Source organism: Parasteatoda tepidariorum, chromosome 1 (assembly GCF_982258835.1).
Source record: "Parasteatoda tepidariorum strain Cologne lab strain chromosome 1, Ptep-v5.0, whole genome shotgun sequence".
NCBI classification, from domain to species: domain Eukaryota; kingdom Metazoa; phylum Arthropoda; class Arachnida; order Araneae; family Theridiidae; genus Parasteatoda; species Parasteatoda tepidariorum.
In genome coordinates, this window is record NC_141755.1 from 87,117,012 (window position 1) to 87,139,418 (window position 22,407).

Consider the following 22,407-nt stretch of genomic DNA (forward strand, 5'->3'; position numbering starts at 1 on the left):
AATAATAAATCCACTTTTTCATGTATCGAGAAATTGAAAAATTGAAAATATTTTTAAATTCATTCAAGTGCTGAAGTTTAATCTAGTAGGTTGTGTGGTGTTTTAACACTATAATATGTGAAATCTAAGTCATACTTAGAAAAGTGTAGAAAGTGTACTAATTAGAAAAGTGTATAAAGTCTTTTTTCGAGGTGTAAACTCTGCAAAATAAAACAAGATATGTACAGGATGTCTAAATAAAAACATAAGTATTTGTTGAAATAATGACAGCATCTTACAAATTTTAGGACTTATACCTTTTGGCAGCTGAAAAAAATATGAAATTTATGTAAAAAAATATTGATAAAAAGTGGACTTATTCACAATGGCTTCTGAAATTATTATACAATACATTCAGAAGCTATTAAAAAAAGGACTGTCTAACCTAGAAAAAAGTAACCAACGAGTAAATCCTTTAATAACTAGGAAGATAATCATTTATTTCATGAAAATTTCCAAAAATCAGAAAATATCAAAATATGGACTTAACCGCATTGGCTTCTGAGCGGCTCATCTCTAAAACTAACTAAAATTATTATATCAACTCATGTTTTCTCGAAGTTGACAGATCCAACTTTCAAAAATATAACATCAGACATAAAAAAAAAATTTTTTTTAGAAAAAAAATATATTTATTATTTTTTCGAATAGAATTATGTTTGTGATACTTTAAAAAATATTTTCTATACGTACATGTCTCTAACCCAGTGACAAAGTTTATTTTTCGCGTTAGCAACAAGGAATTGAAACATAAAGCATGTGAGCTGCTCCAAGCATAAAATCGTATAACTATTTTTTATAAATTTCTAAATTAAAGCGAATAATTCATTTCAACAAACAAAGTGTTCTATATTTTGTATTAATTATACTTATGCATATTGAGTGTCAATAATTTTATTTATTGTTATTGCCATTAATTAAAAATAAGTATTATTCTTAGTGTTACGCTAAGTATAATAAAACGAATAACGCTCGAAGAGCAGAAGAAAACGTTTATGAAATTTATGAAAGACGCAACAGTGAAAGGATACGTAGGGTGCGTTTCGTCATACACTGTAAAGAATTGGTATTCAAATTCCACGTAACTTTTTTTCGTTTTTGAGGAAACCATCTCCTGGTATATGCTCCGAACGAACATTTCGTCTAAGTGACGAAATGACTATCGTTACTTCTCCAAGGAAACGAATTTCATCAATAGTAAAAAATCATTATCATTCACAATCATTTAATCATTCTATTATTTTTCAACAAAAAAACATCCAGGAGCTACTGTATTTAACAATTTCAATAATCTCTTTAACGTGAGCATCATAAAGTTGGGTCAATCTCACCTTAATAACACAAAAAATATGAATGGAACAGATAGATAAATTGCAAAAATGGCCGAAGAGGGATTCGAACCCTGGATCTTCCTGATTCTGCGAAGATAACTCCTTGACCACCATACAGTCCGATCGGCTGATTTCATTACTTTTTTTAAATCGTCTAGTCTTCCTCCTAGTATGGTTATTCTAGTTAACAACGTTAACTAGACAATAACATTCAAGTTAATTCCCACAATGCAATACTATAAGGTTACAAGTCGGGGAAACATTTTCGTCATGCCTTTGTAAGTTTCTGTTTTGTCCCAAATCAAGGGATTTCGTGACGAAATATTTCTCAAAATTAACGAAATATAGCTCAAGGCTTGCTGGGATTTTTTTTTTCATCTGATAGAGTATTATTTGCTTTTCAAAAGCATGGTTGTTTTTCTTTCTGAAAGTTTCTGTTAAGCGTCATTCATTTCAATTTAATTTTTTTTTAAATTCACTAACTTATTATTGACTAAAAGTTTTAAATTTTTTAAAGAGGAATTTTTAAAAATTTTAACAAATGATTTAAATTCCTAAGATTTTACACTAGAACACATTTCAAATGGGTTAAACTTGAAGAAGCAAAATTTTTAAAAAACATAAACTTTATTCCTAACGTCAAATAAAAACTGAAATTTAAAACTAAAACACAAAAATTATCGTAAAATTCACCTTATTATGAAGATAAAACCAAAAGTTAATGTCAAAAAGAAGAAAAAATACTTTGCTTTAGATGTAACAACATCTAAGAATAGAAAATACAATTTAGAAATCGTAATAAAAAAAAATCAACTTTAACCCTCTAACGTCAGGTACAAACTTCCGACGGATATCCTAAAATATAATAAAATTTCTTATAAATCGAATATGCCATCACTTCAAGTAAAAGCCTTCAGGTAAGAGAAAAGAACTGTCAAAAACTGTTTTCTACGGAAAACAAGAATTCTTATTACTTTTCTCTTCGCGTTCGTATTCTTTCTCCTTTCTTTTCTTTTTCATATCAGTTCAGTTATTAATATTTTTTACTTTAATGACTTTTTATGCATCCTTCATTTAAAAAGAAGACATTTGAATGAAACCGAAAATTGAGAAGGAATCGGGTAAAAATTATTGGCGATGATGATGATAGTTTCTGAAAAAAGAGAGAGAGAGAGAGAAAAAAAAATTATTTCGTACGAAATAAATGGTATTCTTTAAAACTTTTATGACAGTTTGTAAAATCGATTTGTTAAAAGTATAACTTAAAGTAGAAGCCACGTTGATTATTTTCAAGAATTTTGAATAAGATATTATTTTTGGCTTTGAATTTTATTGATATATGAATTAATATTGCTTATTAATAAGTTTTTAATTATTTTCATTGATTAAAGAAACAGCTAATTTCACTTTCTGTTCAATAGTATTTTAATTTGAGCTTTTTATCTGTTTTTTTTTTCACTTCGTAAAATTTTCTTTTAATAGACATTGAAATCAGTAAATCTGTTAAATGCAAACTTAAAAATCTCAGAAACAAAGAACGAGGATGGATCGAAACAAACGCTGTGTCTATTGTGAAGGTGTTAAAAATTTTAGTCAAAACTTTTGGAACTTGGTTACAAAAGTCGCCAACAAATAGAGCTGTATAGTGAACAGAGTTATTGGTAAGTATTCTAATGCCGAGTAATCAAATCTGTGATATTCCAGTACCGGAAACGCATGCTGTTCAGTAGAATGCCTAGTTTAAAACTTCTAATCCGGTACGACAACTTCTATTCATGTTTGAACGCTAAAACTAATTGATCTAATCATAAAATATTTTCAGCGCAATCGATTAATATTAATTTTAACTAAATTCCAAAATTTCGGCACAAGACTTTTACCGCTTTTACAATAAATATATATTTAATTTTTCTACCGTCCTTTATTTCTGAGATTTTTATTTTTTAAATCATGAAATTATCTGTTGGACACTCTACATTTTCTGTTTCGTATGCCTTCTCACTTTATAATAATTTTACAATACCTTTCCTATATTATCTTTTTCTGAGATATAGTTTGCTATATTATTGTTAGTTTTTTTTAAAATAAATTAATATTTATACCCCGATAAAAAATTATATATGCCTTTTTTATTTTTTTTTTAAATTTTTTTTTTTAAGAATAGAATATGATGTGTTTTCAACCCAATTTGTATGTTGATATTTTTATTAGTCTTATGAGGCTAATTATTACCTTTCTTCTTAAAAATCGGTCATAATTTTAGCTATATTATGTAAAAAAATAATTTTTTTCTTATTTCCTTGCAGTGGGATCTTGTGTGTGATCGAAGCTTTTTACCAACGTTCGCTCTCATCTTATATGGAATAGGAGAGTTATTGAGCTTGCCTTTGTATTTTTATGTCACCTATAGGTAACTATAGAATTCCAAAAAGTTTAATGTAGTTTTTTTTATATAGTGTTAAAACCTGCTATACATATCGAACATAATAACAAAGTTTCATTGAGAAACTTGACGAATTAGGCAGTTACACTTATTACTATGCTTAATTAGTTAAGGTTAGGGTTAAGGAACTTAACAGTCTGAGTGAAATTATTTCTGAAACGGTCAACCATTGCTCATTATTCTTCTTACTCATTTTTGATAGATGTGCCCAATGTGTTGTATACATCTAATTTTACAACTAGATAAATAGATCAAAGGTTATTCAGTGTCTCCTTCGCCAATACAAAAACGACAACAAATTAATTCTAATTTGATAAGATGTCAATGTGTTAAAGATATGGATCAAAGATAATAGTGTTATATATTCAAAATGTAAAAATAGGATGTTAACGATTTATAACTAATCAATAGTGAATTTTAATCATTATTTTTTTGTTTTCATTTAAGTTGTTTTCGACTAAATTAGTTCCATAATGAGATACCTGCAAGCGACGTAGTGTCACGATCCTGATTAGTTGTTGAAACGTGGCATTTGTTTAGATCAGCAACTGTTCTTTCCATTTATTCCGAGTAAGCCAAGCCAACCAATTATACATTCTATATTCTTACACAAAAATTCTTTCACAAAGATTTCAATTCTTTCACTATATATTTCTTATTTAACACAAAGACTGGCATGAAGCCATTAACTAAGAACATTAACTAATTATGCATCGAAGTTTCCAGGTACACAAACAAAAAATATATCATGGTTACATTAAAATGCATAAACATATAATAAATCTAAGATAAGTAAAAGACGGAGAAGAGAAAGAATCATATTTCAATAAATTCGATGTGTGATACGGCACTGTATTTAATTAACATTCCAACTTATGTGGAGAAACTTAGATCAGCTTATAAACTATCAGCTGACGTCATAGGTCACGTGTGTGGGTATACGTGGTCTTCTTCTTGAAGTGCAAATACCCAATTAAATGAAATAATTAGTTTCAGTGATCTGGCTAAAAAAGCAAAAATTAATTTTATACGGTATGAAATTTTTTGCTTTAAAAATTTAATTTTAATTTTTAATTTCTTTCAAACGTTTATATATTGCAGATCATATGAGTTTTCATAAATTATTCCTTTTTTTTATTTCTAATGGAAGATTACAAAGACAACTGTAGACAAAAGAAGGTGAAAACAAAACAAAAAATTATACAAAATAACAATGAACAAATGAAATGAGTCTACTGTATAGTCCATAAAATTTTATTAGAGTCTAGCCTCCCTATATTCCTTTCAAAGAGATTCATCCATCTTTAAGTGCAGGGTAGCAATTCAAAAAAAAGGTAATCATTTCTTGACATGTGTTACAATATTTGCAAATTGGGCTTGGAACAATGCATATCCGATACATATTTTTACAAGACAGTCATTGGCCAGTAGCGAGACTAAAGGCAGGACCTGAATTTTCGCTAGACGGTAACAAGTTTCCATTCATATAAATTATGAATATAATAATGCTAACAAAAGACCGAATAAAAAAGTTTTTAAAAAAAACAACTTATTTTTGTTACAAATATTTTTTTAGTAAATGTCATCTCTATTTTAGTAAATGTCATCTCTATATAGTAAATGCCATCTCTATTTTAGTAAATGTCATCTCTATTTAGTAAATGTCATCTCTATTTAGTAAATGTCATCTCTATTTAGTAAATGTCATCTCTATTTAGTAAATGTCATCTCTATTTAGTAAATGTCATCTCTATTTAGTAAATGTCATCTCTATTTAGTAAATGTCATCTCTATTTAGTAACTGTCATCTATATTTTAGTAAATGTCATCTCTATTTAGCAAATGTCATCTCTATTTGATTTGTCATCTCTATTTGGTATCATCTCTATTTGACAGGCAGGGTCGCCGCTTCAGTTTCTTCCTTTTTATGTTCTGCGAGTGCCTTTTCGGGTGCATGTCATCGTTAGCACCCAATTTCGGTTGTTTTGCTCTTCTTCGGTTCCTTCTTGGAATTACAGTGCCTGCATCGACAGCTACGCCAGCAGCAGTAGGTAAGTTATTTTATGATTTTTCCGCATTTAATCAATGCGACATTCTGAGATAAAATAAGCAGAAAATTTTTGGTAGTATCCTTTAAAAAGGACCGTAAAGAACATAACGAAAGCACCTGCATTCAATTCCTATTACAAAAAAAATTTATATATACCGTGTAATTTATAGTTTTAAACAGGCAAAACCGTAAAATTTACAAAGTAAATCCGTAGCCTCAACGATTTTTTACCATACCAAAGCAAGTACTTCTTTTTTTTCTTTTAAGTGTAACGAAGTAAATTTGTAATCGTACAAGCTAAGAATATTTTCAGCACTGTGATTTGTGTTAGCCAGAAACAGTATTTTTCATAGAATGGCTGGGATTTGAACCAAGGGCACCCTACTATAATGAGAGTTCTATGTTCCCTACTTTATCATAGCTATACCCAAGTCAAAATCAAAACGTTTTGATTATTCATATTGGTTTCAGTGTGATTGATGATGGTCCAACGTCATTTTATGGTCATCATCAGCCAATAATTTCCATTATGCGTAAATAGTTTTTGATATGCCAACAAACTTCCATCATTCCATGATGGAAAATGCTACTTTACTATAATGGTTAACCGTCAAGAGAAGTTTGATTCGCATATGCCAACAATCCCTGATAGTTCCAACTATACATACGAGGGTTGCTATTTATATTTCTGGCCTAATAATGAAAAAACAAATATGTAAGATCGAAATTGGTTTTATTGTTTTTCAAAATATTCTCCATGATGATCAATACACTTTTGCATGCGTTTGAACCAATTTTCAAAGCACTTTTTCCAGTTCAAATGATGTAACTCCAAAACATGCGTTTTGAATGCATCAACCGCTTCTTCGGGGGTCGAAAATCGTTGTCCACGTAATTTATTTTTGATGTGTGGGAATAAGAAGAAGTCATTGGGTGCCAAATCAGGGCTGTACGGCGGATGACCCATCAGTTCGATCTTTCGCTCCGTCAGAAATGCCTTTGTTTGAGTCGATGTGTGAGAGCTCGCATTGTCATGATGAAGAATGATTCCCCTGTTCTTCTGCTTTTTTCGAATTTCTCCGATGACTTCTGGCAAACAAATGATCGTGTACCATTCAGAATTGACCGTCCTGCGTTGCTCTAACGCCACTGTTGCCACATGACCGTTAATGCCGAAGAAACAGGCAATCATTTGTTTCGATGTGCTTCTTCCTCGAACAACTTTTGCTGGTTTTGCCTCGTCTTGGAAGACCCATACAGTTGATTGCTGTTTTGTTTCCGGCTCATATGCATAGATCCATGATTCGTCACCTGTGTAGATGTTATACACAGCCTTTGATGTACCTTGAACGTATTTTTCCAACATTTCCTTGCACCAATCGACACGAGCCTTTTTTTGAGCCTTTGTCAGATTATGAGGGATCCAAAGTGAACAATTTTTTTTACGCTCATATGTTAATGCAATATTTTATTGATGCTAGTCATACTAATGTCCAAAGACGCCTCTATTTCACGGTATGTCACATGACGATCTTGCTTTATCAGTTCACGCATAGCATCGATCTTTTCTGGCACAACAACGGATTATGAATGACCTGCACGGGATTCGTCCTGGATCGAACATCGACCACGATTAAATTCGTTATACCAAATTTTTACAGTGCTGTAGGATGGCGCTTTATCGCTGAATAAAGAATTAAGTTCATCGAAGCACTCTTGTCTCGACAATCCACGTCGAAAGTTATGAAAAATAATGGCACGAAAATGTTCACGATTCAATTCCATTTTTTGAAAGAGAAGAACTTTTCAATTTACTGTCAACAACACAAATGAAGCTATAATGGTAAATTGTCTGCTGAATTTATGTTTAAAAATATCAAACTTTCGATTAAAATCGTCTGCGGTCGCCTAGCAACATTTACTGTTGCCAAGGCCGGAAATATAAATAGCAACCCTCGTATTCATGATGGTTTAATGGGAATTCGTGTTGGTTCTCAGGAATATAACAACAAAACTTTGGTTTTTTTTATGTTGGACCATCAAAAATCAGTCAGAATTCCTACATTGGGATAATAGTTGTTCATGATAGTTCCAACCTTTGAATTCTAAGAGATTATGATGGAAAATTGCGATGGTTCAAAGTAAGCAAACCATCAAAACAAGTTGCTATTCTTATGTTGGACCAGCATAAATCAGTCCGAATTCCTACTTTATTGCGATGGTTACTTATGCTGGTTACCATCAAAAATATAACGGTTCATGATGGAATTATTGATGGTTTCCATCAAGATTATGTTGGTCCATTAATGGAAAACCATTACAAATTTTGACTTGGGTAGTACCTTATTGAGAAGAAAAGTCTGAAATTACCTTTACCTGAAAAGTCTTACATATTGAAATTATAATTTATGGTAAATATGGTATGATTTATGGTATGGTTCCTTCCACTGCTTAACGTACGAAAAAACTTTATCTCTAAATAAAGATAACAAGGTAGAGTTTCAATTTGTCAGTAGAGTTGAATCCCATATTTAAAATGGTTAAGTAATTGCTGCAAGGAAAAAGCAAATACAGAAAATAATTGTAAAAATATTTGAGAAAAGGAAAAGTTATATGTCAAGCAAGACTGTAATTCCAAAAATAAAATTTTGTCTGGGGTGTTAATGAGTTTACTATTAGGGTGAAAAACCAATAGACAAAAAAATTACAAAACGTCAAATATGCGGGAAGTCCGAAAAAATGGGTATTTTTTTACATTTTGAATCATTAACTATTAACACAATACTAGTAGTACTCATTAACACAACTAATTAAATAATACCGATTTTGATAACAGTGTAGCAATTTTTTACCGCATCCACGACGGTTGTCACATTTGTAGTTAAAGTCGAGCCAGGGGCTTTGCAACCTAAAAATGGGAGATTAAATTTTTTCCCCTATTAGGAGAAAGTGGGGACTGTTGTTTTAGTCCCTAAGGGAGGTCTCACTTTCTTTAAAAGAGGAGAAAAGTTTCTTTACATTTCCCACCTACTTTTGAGCATATATTCCGAGTTTCAATACTCGCTTGTTCATATTTTCCTCTCTTTTTTAGTGAGTTGTATTTGCGCTTATATTTCTGTATGGATGGATTTAGAGTCATTTTTTAAAGATTTAACTTGGTTAATATTATTTTAATTTAACGAATAGCATTTTCAACTATGCATAAAGAATAATAAATCATATTAGAAAGCATTCTCTAAAGTAAATTATTTCAAATTGAAATAAATATCAAAATAAGATATTTTAAATAAAAGGAAATAAATATTATTTTTCGAATTTGTTTCTGTTCTTGTTGTTAAATAATAATTGGCTCTCTAGAAATATGTCTATTGTTAAGGAAAAATGCACTGATTTTATGTATAATATATGTTTTTGACATTGAAAAGTTCTAACATAATTTAGGCTGCATAAACATTTGAAATATCGCATATTTCTACGCATGTATTTCATAACACTATTGTATTTTCTATGGTTTTGTAATTGAAATCATTAACGTCATTTATTTTTTTACTTTTTTACAAAACCATGATTGTTTTGTGGTATAATAATCGTCCGTCTAATTTTTTTATAATATCGTGCTTATAAATCTATTACATGAATAAATTATAAGTCAACTAAGTAAGCAAAGCAAAAAAAAATATGTCAAATGCATACAATATATAAAATACTGAATGAATATATTTTTGAAAAAAATGCAATAAAAATACTTATATATTCTATACAGTTTCAACCATGTGTGTTCTTTTAGTGAAATTTGTTACGAAAGAAAAAAATTATCATAATCTTTTGAATCTGAATTATGTATACGAAACGTTTGCAACTGACGCAATTATGCGTCACACGCGTGAGGAGCCATTATCAAAGGCGATTAAAGTTGAAGAGGATTGACTTTGGAAATCCGAATACACATTAGTTTCTAACTTCTTAAAACTTCAGGGGAGAAGGTGCTAAGTGACATAATAGTACATTTAGTTACAGAAAGAGCCTCTCAGATATTTTCTTATCGTGCTCAACTGAAAAGGTTAACGAATAAGTATTAATTTTTTTTACATTTATTTAAAAAAAAAATGGGTCAATACAAGAGCATCGTTACAGTGGACTAGACGCCTTATGTGCCATCAATGCAACAATAATACAACGTTAATGTATCAGCAATACGTCAGTGACGCATCTGTTATTTATTTTACAGTTTGTGCACTTTTTTTGCTCAGTTTCAGACTTATTTCACACAAATGAAATGTACTCACAAAAAAAAACATATGAAGAAGAAAATAAATCAATTTACACAGAAGGAAAGGAAGGAGCGAAGTTTAATTGTAACCATTATTTTCATTAATTTTTTAAGAAACTTGGTGACCTATTTGGCGCAGGTTTTTTGTCTTGTATTCTGCTAACAGATTTGTGCTGAAAACTTTTTATTGATTTGAAATTTTTTGAATGTAAAAAGTTAAAGTGAAATAATGACTAAGGAGAAAAAATCAGTCGCACCTTAGTGTACATTTTCCATGTATTTATTATTTCTTTTTCTTTCTTGTAACTTTACGTTTTCTCCCACTATAGCCCATGAAGCAGAGAAATAAAAATTTTGCGTTAAAAATAGATGTATTTTATCTTTACTGCACAACAATCGTAAAATCAGAAAATGGTTACCCCCCCCCCTTCAAAAAAGAAAACAATTCGAAAATTTTACACAATTACCCACGTAAAAATATCAGCTTATTTTACGAATATTCTACCAAACATCCTTACTGGGAAATGCAATGCGTTTTTTAGCCTTTTATATACATCAACAATGTCAAAATTTATGTAAAATTACAACGAATACTTAAAGCAAGAAACAGAAAATTTGCATATTTTCCCAAGCATAGAAGCTATTTTTTTAATGATAAATATGCAAATAGGCTAAATTATAAGTGTTGGCGATATTTTAAGTTACAAAATACAGAAACGAACGATACATAAAAACGCACTTTAACTTAAAAAAATATACCTTTTTTCTACTGATCACGATTTCCGAACCTCAAAAATTTTGGAGTTGGCCGCAATCTGGTAAATGTTGCCTCTATAGTTTAGTCATGGCAAAACACAAACTTTTAACGAAATCTGTCCAATAGTTCCTGCTAAATAGAATTTTAAAAAGTCAGATATTTAAAGTTAGATTTCTCAGGAACAAATTGACATATTTGTTTGAAATTTTATATTTTGAGATGCAAAATATTATTATATAAAATTAATTGAAAATTGCATAACTTCCAATTCAAAAATGTCTCGACAATCAACTAATAAAATAACAAAAAAAATAGTTATTAAAAGTTATTTTTTGTGTTGTATTTGATATACGGAATTTATAATTCAGAGAAAGCACACTTCTGCTACTGATTTCGAAATTTAAAATATCGTCTGCACTAACTAATTAGCATATTCGAAGTCAACCACCTCGAATCATTAAGATTCTGTTCTATTACGTAAAAATACAATCATTAGATTAACAGTTATTCAGGATGGATTTTTTTTGCGCTCTGTACATTTTACTAAAAACTTTTCAGTAGGTAAGAATGTATACGGTTTTTTTTCACGGATTTTATACGACAAATATAAGAAAAAATAATTTTGATAAGAACTAAGAAAATATGAAGTGTCTAACACTAAATTTATATTTGGAGTACTTTATTTTCTCGCTATTGAAAAATTAAAAGAAATCCAGTAAAATAAAAAATAAAAAATCAGCTTTATATTTAGTAAAATTCACATACATACAAAATAAGCTGTTCATCCTCGCTATAAACCTCAATTATCACCTATTCTGACATCATTTATTTTCAAATCCATTTATTTACGAGTAATTTATTGCTTTTTCAGGGCATCTTCAATTCTAGTTGACTATTAATAACTGTCAGTTACTAATGACCATCGCGAATAATATATATTCTTTATGACTGTATCATTTTTACCCGAGAATAGTATGCATTTTTAATAACAATTACTTGCAAATTGATAGTGAAGTCAGTAATTTTCTCTTTTTACCATATGATAAATCTATTTTCTGTTAAAATCTAATACTTTCCATAAAAGGTTCTTTGGGACACGAGTCTCTGCAGAAACTTCTGTTGTGCAATAATTAAAATTAGGAAACTGCTTCTACTGAATAAAAATAATCGGCCATAATCCTAAATCAATTAGCAGATATACTTGATGATGTAAGACAGTATTTGTGTCAAAAAATATGAAGATGGTAATAAAAATCAACATGTATCTAGCTCTCAAAAATAGGCACCCATTCTCAAAACCTGCCAGATGTGAATAAGGAAATCAAAAGTGATTTGAATCAAGCATTTTTAATTTGCCTACGAAAAATGGAAAATGAAAGTAAAAAACAATTCTTTAAAAACCACTGTAGTCATGAGTAAACAAAGAACGAAAATTAATATATTTTTCGCTCATTTGCTTTTCTGTTTTACTCTCGGCTACCGCAATCATTTTTTCTCGGATTTATTTTTATCACCTTAATTTTCGTTTCTTTTCGTTGAATTTTCACGTTTTCTGTTTCAAATCACTTTTATTTTCCTTTTTCGTTTATGGCTAATTTGAAGAATGGGTGACTATTTTTGAGCGCTCGAAATCTGTCGACTTTTATTAATATCAATTTCTATTTAGCATTTGCTATATTTTTGAAGTAAATGAAGTCATTATCATGAAGTATAACTTCCCATTTTAATTTCTTGGAATTATTCAATTACATGTGCAGATATCCGATGCAAGTTGTATAATGGAAACAGAAAATATTAAACTGTAGCAGTGCATTTCAGTAATATATACAATTATAGTGCATTAAATATATTAATGAGTTATATTGGTAACAGTAGTATTGTAACGTATCAAGCTATATTAAGAAACAGCTCTTTTTTTATAAAGAAAAAAACACATTTACTTAAAAACTACAGATAAAGTAACAAAATTGAAGTACTCGTAACGGGTTAGTAACAACCTTGCAAAAATATAGAAAAACCCGTAACGGATTAGTATAAACCTCAAATTCCAAAAACAAAAAACAATCTTCTGAAAAATCCACAACTGGGTATAATATAAAAAAAACACAACTACTTCCACTTAGTAGGAATAACATTTACCATGACGCAATGCTAAATTCTATGCCACTATCCACATAAATCAATTATTAATCAAAAATCGAATATCAATTACTTTTCTTTATAATGCAATAAAATCTGGCGAGCAGCTATTTAAACGATCAAACACTTCGTTTGTTTATTTGTGGCTTGAAGTTAGGCTCGCAGAAAATGCCGTTCATGGGTTAAATTTAGTAGGAATAACACAACCTGTGACGTAGGCTATAGTATACCCAATTACGAGTGATTACAACCCACAATCAGAACGGTTCGCGAGAATTCGGTCACTTACCGTTTTGGTTTTCTCGTGATTCGAGCCCATTACTTGTTCGATTCGTCTATTCTCATACAGATGAATCCAATTTTATGTCCCTTTTTTCATGCAGTGGTTATGCATTAAAAATACTAAATTTATTTTAAATTTATTATAAAATATTTCTTTTTAGTTTATTATATATCGTAAATGCGGATATTTCAATAAGTTTTTGAATGAAAGTAAATCAAGTATTTTAAATTGGTTTTTAATTTAAGTCACATCTTCCCAAGTGGCGTTAAACGGTAGAGGAGGAAATCGGTAGAAATCAGTGGAACGGAAATAACAACAGCTTGAATTGAAAATAGCGGGAGCAAATTATTTGAAAATCTATTCACGAAAAATGAGAGATTACGATGGGAAAACACGGTGTACTGCTCTTCTTAGTGAACCTGATAATTATTATTATTAATTTCTTTAATAATTGCAATGTTTGTCAACAAATGATGATGTTAACTTTAAGAAAAAAGAAGAAAAAAAAACAGTTTTCGATACTAAAAACAGTTTTCCATACTAACAAAATCAGTTTTCTATACTAACAACAGTTTTCCATACTAACAAAAACAGTTTTCTATACTAACAACAGTTTTCCATACTAACAAAATCAGTTTTCTATACTAACAACAGTTTTCCATACTAACAAAAACAGTTTTCTATAATAACAACAGTTTTCCATACTAACAAAAACAGTTTTCTATACTAACAATAGTTTTCCATACTAAAAAAAAACAGTTTTCTATACTAACAACAGTTTTCCATACTAACAAAAACAGTTTTCTATACTAAAAACAGTTTTCCATACTAACAAAATCAGTTTTCTATACTAACAACAGTTTTCCATACTAACAAAAACAGTTTTCCATACTAACAACAGTTTTCCATACTAACAAAAACAGTTTTCCATACTAACAACAGTTTTCCATACTAACAAAAACAGTTTTCTATGCTAACAACTGAGAAAGAATTGAATTATGTTGTAATAATAAAGCGAAACAAAGATGCATTTCTTTAGCAGAACGCCGCGAAATGTATAAGTTTCTTGATTTTCCTCTTTTAATTGATTTTTTCAAATTGTCGATCAATATTGGAACATTCAAGAGCAATCACAGTGAATTGTGTTTGCAATAAACATCAATTTCTTTTTCACTCAGTTTATTAGCCGTACTTTACCATTGGTATGTTTTATGTCACGCAAATTTATGTAAGAATCGTTATTATGTGTGTGGTAAAAAAACCTTTGGTTGATTGAAGTAGTTCTTATCTTATTATTAGTTTATGTAGTAGAAATACTTGTAGGATATTACGATGTAATGGAATCGATGCTTGACACGAGACAAATCCCGCTACGGAGACCATATCAATGTGCCTTTTATTCAAGCAACTTTCAAGACCTAATAGTTTATGTACAAATAGATAAATTTTTGTATTGACGTAAATATTGTTACAGAATAAGACATAACAACGTGAAGCTAGTGATTTATTTAAGGCATTTTGCTTATTTCATTTAAAGCCCAAAATATATATTATCCTTATTTGTAAGTAAAATTTATTACATTTTATTTAAATTTTGGAAGTTCAAGTTAGTTAAAAACTCTTTCCTTGCAGAATTAACCTGTGTCAATTATTTCTAAAAAGTGATAATTATCTAAATCTAGCCCATGAACTTATAATACATTTTGCGCTTATCGTATTTTTAAAATATATCGTATCGTATATCCTACCGTATATCCTATTTTTTAAATTTAATTTCTCAAAATTTATTCACCTAATTTCTCTTGAACCTCAAATTTTATTATTTAAAATTACAGTATATTTTGGTGCGGATATGCATACGTATTTTCACAACCTGAGTTCACAAAATACGAAAAACAAAAACGTAGTTTAAAAGATATAAAAAAAGGAAATTAAATGTGTCTACAAGAATGAAATAAAAATGTCTCGAAGTATGTTTAATATTTTTTTAAGTATCAGATACAGCTTATTTCAATGTTCTTCAAACATTTTTAATTTTATATTGCCATTTATTGTCTTATTAATCTTATTGCCTTTTTATAAACTAGGCATGTAAGTTTCAATTTATATTTATAAAAAAATCTAAATTTAATTTTCAAATCAAACAAAAGGCTCACACACATTAATTGTAATTAGTCCATATGAAACGATCAAAATAGTTTTTAAAAAATCATCTCTTATTATTCTAAAATCATGTCCTAATATTTAGAAAGCAAGAAAAACTTGTTACATAGAATTCGTTTTTATTATCCTTTTACTTTTGAGTTACATTTAAGACTGTATTTTTTTTAACTCCATTCTTCAATTAAATAACAAATTTTCGAAGGATAATTAAATAACAAATATTAAAACGATTTCACAGACAAAAATTAAAATTACAAATTTTAAATAACAAATATTAAAACGATACATAAGACTGTTTTGATATATGTAATACACCAATCCTTACTGAAGGTTTATTGGTATATTTCCAAATGTCCATAAAATCAGTTAAAATAAAATCGATAATAGAAAAATGAAGATAGAAATATAAGTTTTCTGGAATATTAAAAATCAGTTACTTGCTTGTCTGAATAAATAAATATTTCAGTCGGAGGGCCCTGACATAAAGTGTTTTTAAATTTTCCAATCTAAGGCGGCATCTTTCGATTAATTTTGTAACTAACTTTGGAATGTGGAAGAAATAACTTCCTATGTAAAACGCAATAAATAGTACGTCCATCTTTCTAATGCTGTCTAATACTTTTTATGTAATCTGTTGCTTGATAAATCCATTGGGCTTAAAAAATAACTATCTGCATGCAATTTAAGAAAAACAAATTATCTTTTCGAATCAAAAAGAAGAAGAAAATATTTTAAGATACATTTTTAATTTTTTTCCTTTCTAAATAAATGCTTATTGCTATGCCTTATTCCATTCCATTTTCCATTCAAACATGATATTTTAAAAGCATCCTACATGGATATAATGGGTTGTTCGTCTGTAATATGCCCATTACATTGAAACCTTTACAGAATTTATAATAAAGGTCCGAACAGCTGTATCAGACAGATATATTTTACATCTTAAATTGCCATGTTCGTTTGCACTTAGTAAACTTGTATGTAGTAAAATTTAATTTACTTTACAAGTGTTTTAATGTTTTGTGAATGACGTAAGAGATTTTTGAAAGAACGAATATGCTAATTTAGGCAATTATTCTGAACAAGAGAACACAATTTTCTGATTTATGAATCTCATTAAATCAAGAATAAGACATAGGTACTTAAAGCGAGATATTCCATTTTTCTTGTTCGTTCGATTTTTCTCTATCGACATGTTTCTTGCCCAGTTAGCTATTTAAATATTTTCGATGTGGTTCAGAAATTATAATGTAGTTATTTCTTCTGAAATGTATGCAAATGATATTTACACTGTTTTTTATCTCAATGTTCTACATCTGATAAGTAAGGTAATAGACTGAGGTATATAACATTCTTAAAAACAAAAAACTCAAAGAGAAAGTAGATAATAATTGACTTACTTATATGAAGGAAGTATATAATATTTTTGAGAAACAAAGCTTATTAGCAAAATGAAATAGTAGTTCATGAAAAAGGCACGTAACAATCAAAAATTGGGACTTATTGACTGAAAGTGGACAGTAGAATTTAGTTTATATTGAGAAATGTGGACTATTCGTTATGGGATATTATATCTATTATCTCTACTGTTATAAAGGTTTGAATTATATCTGTTCAAAGCGATGAACTAGATCATTTATTTTTCTGGAATTTGAAAACGATAATAAGTTACAAAACGATGGGTGATCTAGTTGCGCCTTCGTTATTGCTGTATTTTTTAAGTGATCTAGTTACGCCACCGATGTTTTTCAGTTTTTGATTTGTTCTTCAGTATGATGTTTATTATTTGGTAGAACTGTTATGTTTAAGATTATTAAAAAGTTAAGTTTTTAATGTTACTATTGGTAGTTTTTTCAAATAGAGTTGTGCTTTAATTATGTTCTAGTTCATGTTTTAATATTTTCAGTTGTGTTTTTAATCAGTTCTAGAACGTGTTTTAACATTTTCATCGCCTAAAGAATATCCTACTATGAAATTAGTTTTTATGTCATCGTAAAAAAAAGTCGTCTAAAAAGATGGAATTGACGTTGTCTTGTATACTTGAAAGATGAAAAGCATTCTGTTATTCAATTCTTACTATTAGTTTGCATTCTCCCTATATCTTATTCAAATTTTCAATCATTAATAAAATACTTTTTATTGATTCACTCAAATTTAAATACATTTTTTTAACCTTGTAGTGGATGGCACTTGATGTTAATACAGTTTTTTTTCCCAACTTTTAATTCATTATCTTGAAAAACGAAATGGAATTTTCTGATTGGTTAAGCGTTAGTCATTGTTTTAAATTTTACTATAAGCGATTCAGTTTTTTTACATATTTTAAAGATAAGATCAGTGATAATTTCTAACTTGCAGCTCTATTTGAATAAAAAAAATAGTTTATTGTGCACATTTAAATATGAAATTATTTTATATTCGCTGTGTCAGATAAATTCAATAAAGAACATCACGTGGGATTCATGTGACCAAATTTGTTTGTTCCAATTCCTACTGTTAGTTCACACTCTCCCTATATATATTTATATATCTTGTTCCAATTTTCAATCGTTAATAAAATACTTTTAATTCGTCAATTGGGTATACTATAGTCTACGTCACAGGTTGTGTTATTCCTACTAAATTTAACCCATGAACGGCATTTTCTGCGAGCCTAACTTCAAGCCACAAATAAGCAAACGAAGTGTTTGATCGTTTAAATAGCTGCTCGCCAGATTTTATTGCATTATAAAGAAAAGTAATTGATATTCGATTTTTGATTAATAATTGATTTATGTGGATAGTGGCATTTATGTGGATAGTGGCATAGAATTTAGCATTGCGTCATGGTAAATGTTATTCCTACTAAGTGGAAGTAGTTGTGTTTTTTATATTATACCCAATTCAAGCTCAAATACATTTTTTTAAAACTTGTAGTGGATGACAATTGATGTTAATACCGTTTTTTCAAATATTATTTCATTAATTAAATTTAATTAATTTTAGTTTTATATGGGACAGAAAAAATTTATTATTTAATAAAAATAAAATAAAATAAATATTTTCATTGTTAATCCAAGTAGGAATTGACTTCAAAAAAAAATTCATATTACTTGTTTAAATAAATGTCATTTTTACAATAACTGGATCTTCAATTTAGCACTCGGGACACCATATCAAATCATTTCTATTATTATTTTTTTCCAGCTCAAGAGTTGATGGGATCGTCGTGGAAAGGATATGCCCTTCAGTTTACTTATCTTTATCGCAGCCTGGGAGGTGTACTCATAACTGTGATGGTATATTGGGTCAGGGATTGGCATAACGTCGCCCTCGCCTCTTCTTTACCATTCTTTGCCTTTTTCTTGTACTGGTGGTAAGTTTACTACTTTATAGCATTTCTTTTTACTGTGACGTGCTTTTTTACGCGTTCAGAATAATATGTCGATAGAAATAATATGTCGTTCAGAATAATATTCGATCGATAACGTTATCGATTGAGCAAGATTGAAATTGGTCATATTATTTATGATAATAACTTGCTTTATAACTTGAATAATTGTTACATGTATAAAATTGTACTCGTAAAATTCGTTTCAGTAATAATCGTGGTATTACCGTATTTAATAATTATGTTGTTGTCTAAGATCGTACTAATATTTTTGGTAATCCATCGTGATATTTGGTACATTTCAACAAAATAGTTATTTATTGTAAAACATGCTTTTAAGTATTTTCTAATTTAACGTTTTTTCACTATTTAAAAAAGTATGGATAGTTTTCTATGCGTCAATGCAATACAAAGCCTAATTTAAAATAATTAGCTTTCTTTATGCCAGTTGTTCCCAAAAGATGTTAAACGTTAAACAAGGGTTCCATGTAAGGGTTACAGGGAGTTAGATTTCTTTTTATCAGTTATGACTTTTGGTACCTGTAATTATAACTTTATCTAGTCATTTCTTGTATTTTATCAAATATTAATGTCTTCGTTATTTATGCCTGTTTAAATTATTTTTAAAACATTATTTAAGTAAAATACTATTAAAAACAAAATGCAAAATAAGATATATATTAATTCTGACAACAATGTATTGATTAGATTATGAAAAACATATGCATTTCCCAAAATTTCATTAATATTTCCCGGCAAACTTTTCAAATTTTTTTTTTCATCGAACTTTCTCAAATCAAATTTTCCTGATAACCGATTTTCAACCTTTATAACAGTTCTTTAATTTTTTTCACTTTAAATAAGATCATAATTACGCTTCATATTCAGCAGTTTTCTACATCAAACACTAATTCAGAACTCGACCAAACGCCTCTCCAGTCTAGCGCAAATTCAACTATCTGACACAAAATCTGATTTTAAAAGCATTATTGATAACACGATAAAATTATATCACTTTACGTACTTTAAACGCTTTAAAATAATCAATTGACTTTCTCTGGATAAGTATTTTTATTGCTTATGAACGTTACCGACATAAGGGTTTTGCTAATAGAAGGACGATAATATATGGGCTCCATGGCTGCATGGAAAAAGGTATTGGAACCTCTAGGCTACTTTTTTTCGTGTATTAAATAGTTTTTTAAGAGCCTATAAAATGTGTTCTTTATATCTCGATGCAATGTAGTTGAAATTTAAAAGTAATTATAGACTTAGAATTCTGCAAGATACAAAATCATTTTCACTCTTTTCCCAACATATTTACAAACCGGAAACTATTTTGCTCCAAAGCACTCTTTTCAGTCGTGGACTTTTCTTCTTTATGCGAAAGACAAATTGGAGCTTTGGAGAAAGAGAAACAAATTGGAGCTTTGGTGATCTGCACAAATCATTCTGTATGCAAAACGCGAGTGATGTCCAAGTTACTCCTTATTTAATGACGAAAAAGCACATTGATTCCGTTTCGAGTCCATCAATATGTTCTATACAACTGCAAGTTGGTCGCCAACGATGTGCACCAATCATATCCTCTGTCTTTAAAAATTATAATTGTCGCTAATTAACTTATATTCGATATTCGTTGGGGGCAACACATTACCGATGTATATTTTTTTACATGCGTTACATGGAGAGGAAGACCACGAGAAACTCCCACGGTTAGTCTGACAGCAAGGGGACTTTTTTTTTTCTTTCCTCCTAGCCCTGAGCATGTACCTAGGTTATGAAAATCCTTAACCATATAGCCCAGGACTTGGCCGCTGGTCCAGCTCCACTCCAGCCTAAATAACATAAAATTTAAAAAAAAAAAAATTTAGAAATTAAAAAAAAAAGAACAGATTTTACTGAAAGTGTGGAATTTAAGAAGAAATTAGACAAAAAAAATATTATACATGTGAAATGGGAAGTTATTAAAATTTTAATAGATAGTCATTATCCGCTAAGAAGTTCATTACTGTTATTAATCTTTTATTTAAAGTATTGTTTGTAATAAAAGTTTTCTGCCAAATTTCTAAATTTGTTGGGCTAGGTTGACGACTATGCCAGGAGACAGTGTAGGAACAACTAGTGAGATAATGTTCAGGCGAACCTTGTTGGCCGCAGGTGCAAAGATCAGTATCTGTTATATGCAGGTAATTAAAGAAGGTTGGAAATGGTCCATGACCATAGAGGTGATATAAAGGGGTAGAGAGAGCTTCTTAGCTCTTTCTGGGGAAAGAAGTGGGGTCATACATGTAGCACGTGACTGGTTTGGAAGAGTGGCCGCATTTGGCGAGTGACTGCGTTATTGGTTACAAAATCGCAATCTGGTTTTGTTTTTTGTTTTACTTCCCTTCAAATATCTACGATCATACATCAAGAAAAGAGAAATAAAAACTGTTTTCCCCTATTAATTGTTAAGTATTGTATTCCGGTAATGTTGGACAAGAAAAGAAGAAAAAAAGTGAAACAGTTTTACCAAAAAAGGAAGACAATTTCCAATATAATTTATTCACATTTGTGATAAATACAGAAAAAAAAATGGGATTTTCTAATTGAAATTCTATTGAAAGTTGAATAAGAAAATAAAAAGTTGCACATAGAGAAAAAACATTGATAAATTTTTTTGTTATCGGTATGAAACTTTTTACGCATGAAAAACATTTCAAAATATCATACAATTATTCGCAACTCGACAATTCTTCTTATTTTTTTTAACAGAAAAACACACACATTTGCATCAAGAATACAAGCTTTAGAATAAATAACTGAATATAATATATTTAAATAATGTAATATGTGTATGGTTTAAAAAAGATAAATCTAGATTGAATTATATTTAAGAAAAAAAAATACATAAAATATTTAAGTTATTAAAAGAATTAAAACTCTCTCAAAATGGTATCCAAAAGTTCCATTTAAAATATAAAATATTAAATTAAATAAAACTATAAATTAAAAAAAAAATAATAAATGCATAAAATAAAAAATATAAAGGGAAAATATGAATTACCTTCCCCTTTAAATTAAAAGAAAATTCAAAACTTTGCAAATTTCTCAATATTTATATGGTGCTTAATCTGATGCTGCTGAAAAATTTTTTTTAAATTTAATTTATCTTCGGCATTTAAAGTATAAGTAATTTTTACTAAAAAATGTCACTATTTTTAAGTAACATAAAGATGACCTTCTGTAATGGATAAAAATGTAGATTCTATGGTAAGTATACATAGATTTGCTTTTAATATGCAAAACAAATGTTATTTTTTATTATTTTTTCAGACAACAAAAATTTAGCTTTATTGTTATTTAAATATATGACACATATCTGCATTTTGTATCTGAAAGTAAGTTTAACATATTTTAAAATTCAGGGTTCACTATGTCAACTTAAATTTTTATGCGTATATCGAAATAAAAAAATTCATTAAAAATATAAATTAATAATTTTGAGTTAAAAGTTAAAAAAAAAAAAAATCAAGCTTTGTATTTAGATACGTTAAATGTTGTACTACCAAAAAAAAAA

The 22,407-nt window shown here is 29.0% G+C and overlaps 1 protein-coding gene across 1 annotated transcript in view; it reads left to right on the top strand.

Annotated features, from left to right (window-relative positions):
- LOC107446312 (beta-alanine transporter-like) overlaps positions 1-22,407 on the top strand; it is a 175,044-nt gene that overhangs the window by 125,041 nt on the left and 27,596 nt on the right. The window contains exons 2-4 of the mRNA XM_071179490.2: positions 3,677-3,780; positions 5,710-5,864; positions 18,662-18,830. Of these exons, the coding sequence (XP_071035591.2) occupies positions 3,677-3,780; positions 5,710-5,864; positions 18,662-18,830 (428 nt within the window). The remainder of the gene's footprint in view (positions 1-3,676; positions 3,781-5,709; positions 5,865-18,661; positions 18,831-22,407) is intronic.